We start from the raw sequence: 2374 nt of genomic DNA on the forward strand, positions 1-2374 counted from the left end.
TAATATCGTACAGTATAGTTAATATGACTTACAAACTTGAGACAGCAATAGTTGGAGGTAGTGAACGGCTGCCTCTCACCTCTCCACCTGGTGTAACACAACACACTATGTGAAATATTACTTATAGTACATTTTGTTTCTCCATCTAGTTGTCTCTCTGTCTATAGTTGTCCACCTGTCAATAGGCCCAAATTCAGGACGGTAGTTTGAGCCTGGGATTTGAGCTCGACTTGGGTGTGCGAATCGGGATTCCTTGAGCCTAGATTTCTTGCAGTGGATTATTACCCATATTCAGAACATCGGCTTGAACCCCGGATCTGGTAATCTGTTCCGTTTTTTTCTTCAGTTACGAGCAAAGTTACTTTTATTATTATAATTATGGTCAAATTATAATGATTTATGGTACTGTGTTACAACCTGGCTGTGATGTCAGATGATAACAAAGAAATTCATAGAGGAAGAACAATTATATACAATTGTTGACATAATCCAGGACCGGCATCAATATTCATTACCAAAACAAGATGAATCAATACTGGGCGTAGTAACCCGGCTAGGTTTGGTTAGGTTAGGTTTTTTCTCTCAACATTGATTCAATTATACAGTAAAGCCTCTGTTAACAAGTAGCATCCTGTGTACCGTGGGCTGGTGTCTTGCCCACAGTGTGGATGTGGGTCACACTATAATAACCCATTATAGTACATCCTTCTTTCCTCACACTGTTGAATGCTCTGCCTTCTTCTGTGTTTCCATACAATCTGTCTCACTCTAAACAAGATGCTTCTCTGGCGGTGTACATTGATATAACCTTTGGCCGGGTGGGTTGGTGACCTGTGGCCGGGTGGGTTGGTGACCTGTGGCCGGGTGGGTTGGTGACCTGTGGCCGGGTGGGTTGGTGACCTGTGGCAGTGGGTTAGTGATGTGGCAGGAGTAGGTTGGTGACCTGGCGGAGTGGGTTGGTGACCTGTGGCCAGGTGGGTTAGTGACCTAATGGCCGGAGTGGGTTGGTGATGACCTGGCAGGTGGGTTGTTGACCTGTGGCCAGGTGAGTTGTTGACCTGTGGCAGGTGGGTTGTTGACCTGTGGCGGGGTGGGTTGGTGACCTGCCAGTGGTTGGTGACCTGTAGCCGGGTGGGCTTCTGTTGACCTGTGGCGGAGTGGGCTGAGTGACCTGTGGCCGGGTGGGCTGGTGACCTGGCAGCAGGTGGGCTGGTGACCTGTGGCAGGGTGGGCTGTTGACCTGTGGCGGGTGGGCTGGTGACCTGTGGCCGGGTGGGCTGGTGACCTGTGGCCGGAGTGGGCTGGTGACCTGTGGCCAGGTGGGCTGGTCTGCCTGTGGCGGGCTGGGCTGGTCACCTGTGGCCGGGTCGGCTGGTGACCTGTGGCCGGGTCGGCTGGTGACCTGTGGCCGGGTCGGCTGGTGACCTGTGGCCGGGTGGGCTGGTGACCTGTGGCCGGGTCGGTTGGTGACCTGTGGCCGGGTTGGGCTGGTGACCTGTGGCCGGGTCGGTTGGTGACCTGTGGCCGGGTGGGTTGGTGACTTGTGGCTTGTTGGACTATTACCCATAAAAAAAAATATATAAATATACAGTGGGGTATGCTATAACGAATCTAATTGGTTCTAGAACCTTGTTCGTTATAGCATTTGTTCGTTATAGGATTCGCTCGTTCCAGGCCCCCAAATACAACCACTTAACACTGAAAAATATAATATTAAATTGTAAAAATTGTAAAAAAGTGCATGCATATGCATCTAAACCCCTGAAATAAAGACTATCATTAATACTTGTAATAAAAATCAATAAATTAGTGAGAAAAATTTTTTTAAATAATGTTCGTTGTAGCAGTTTCGTTCGTTATAGCATTCTCAATTTTATAGGTAAAACCGTTTGTTATAGGAATATTCGTAGTAGGATCCGTTCGTTATAGCATACCCCACTGTATATATAGCCTGTGTTCCGGCTTATGAATGTCTTCACATAACCTAACCTAACCATTCTTCATTAAAACTTAAATATTCACAATTTCCTTCAATCAACAACTCTTCACTGACTTACTGTGCAGTGAGAGTAGAATGGGTGAAGCTTTTATCCCTCACAACTCTTAAAAGATATTCAGAAATATATTCATTATGCACAATACACTAATTGATATGTGTATATTACATAACTGTAAACGCCTTGGTTAAGGTCGTTCAGGTGACGGGCAAGTCGAAGGGAATGATTGAAACTCTCCTTTTGACTCATTCAATATTTATTGATGTGCTCAAAACCTACAGAGGAGATGTTCATAATATTACATGGTGGTCCATCTGATACATAATGAGTTAGTCTCACACAATTTTTTCTTAATTACTATTTATTAAACATAGTGA

The 2374-nt window shown here is 45.6% G+C and overlaps 1 protein-coding gene across 1 annotated transcript; it reads right to left on the bottom strand.

Moving 5' to 3' along the window:
• Nucleotides 1-979: 979 nt before the first annotated feature.
• Nucleotides 980-1567, bottom strand: LOC121874462 (proline-rich 33 kDa extensin-related protein-like). The gene has a single exon (XM_042378582.1). It carries the CDS (start codon nucleotides 1565-1567, stop codon nucleotides 980-982), a length of 588 nt encoding a protein of 195 aa, XP_042234516.1.
• Nucleotides 1568-2374: the final 807 nt, after the last annotated feature.

Source organism: Homarus americanus, unplaced genomic scaffold (genome assembly GCF_018991925.1).
Source record: "Homarus americanus isolate GMGI-L3 unplaced genomic scaffold, GMGI_Hamer_2.0 scaffold27857, whole genome shotgun sequence".
In the NCBI taxonomy this organism is placed as follows: domain Eukaryota; kingdom Metazoa; phylum Arthropoda; class Malacostraca; order Decapoda; family Nephropidae; genus Homarus; species Homarus americanus.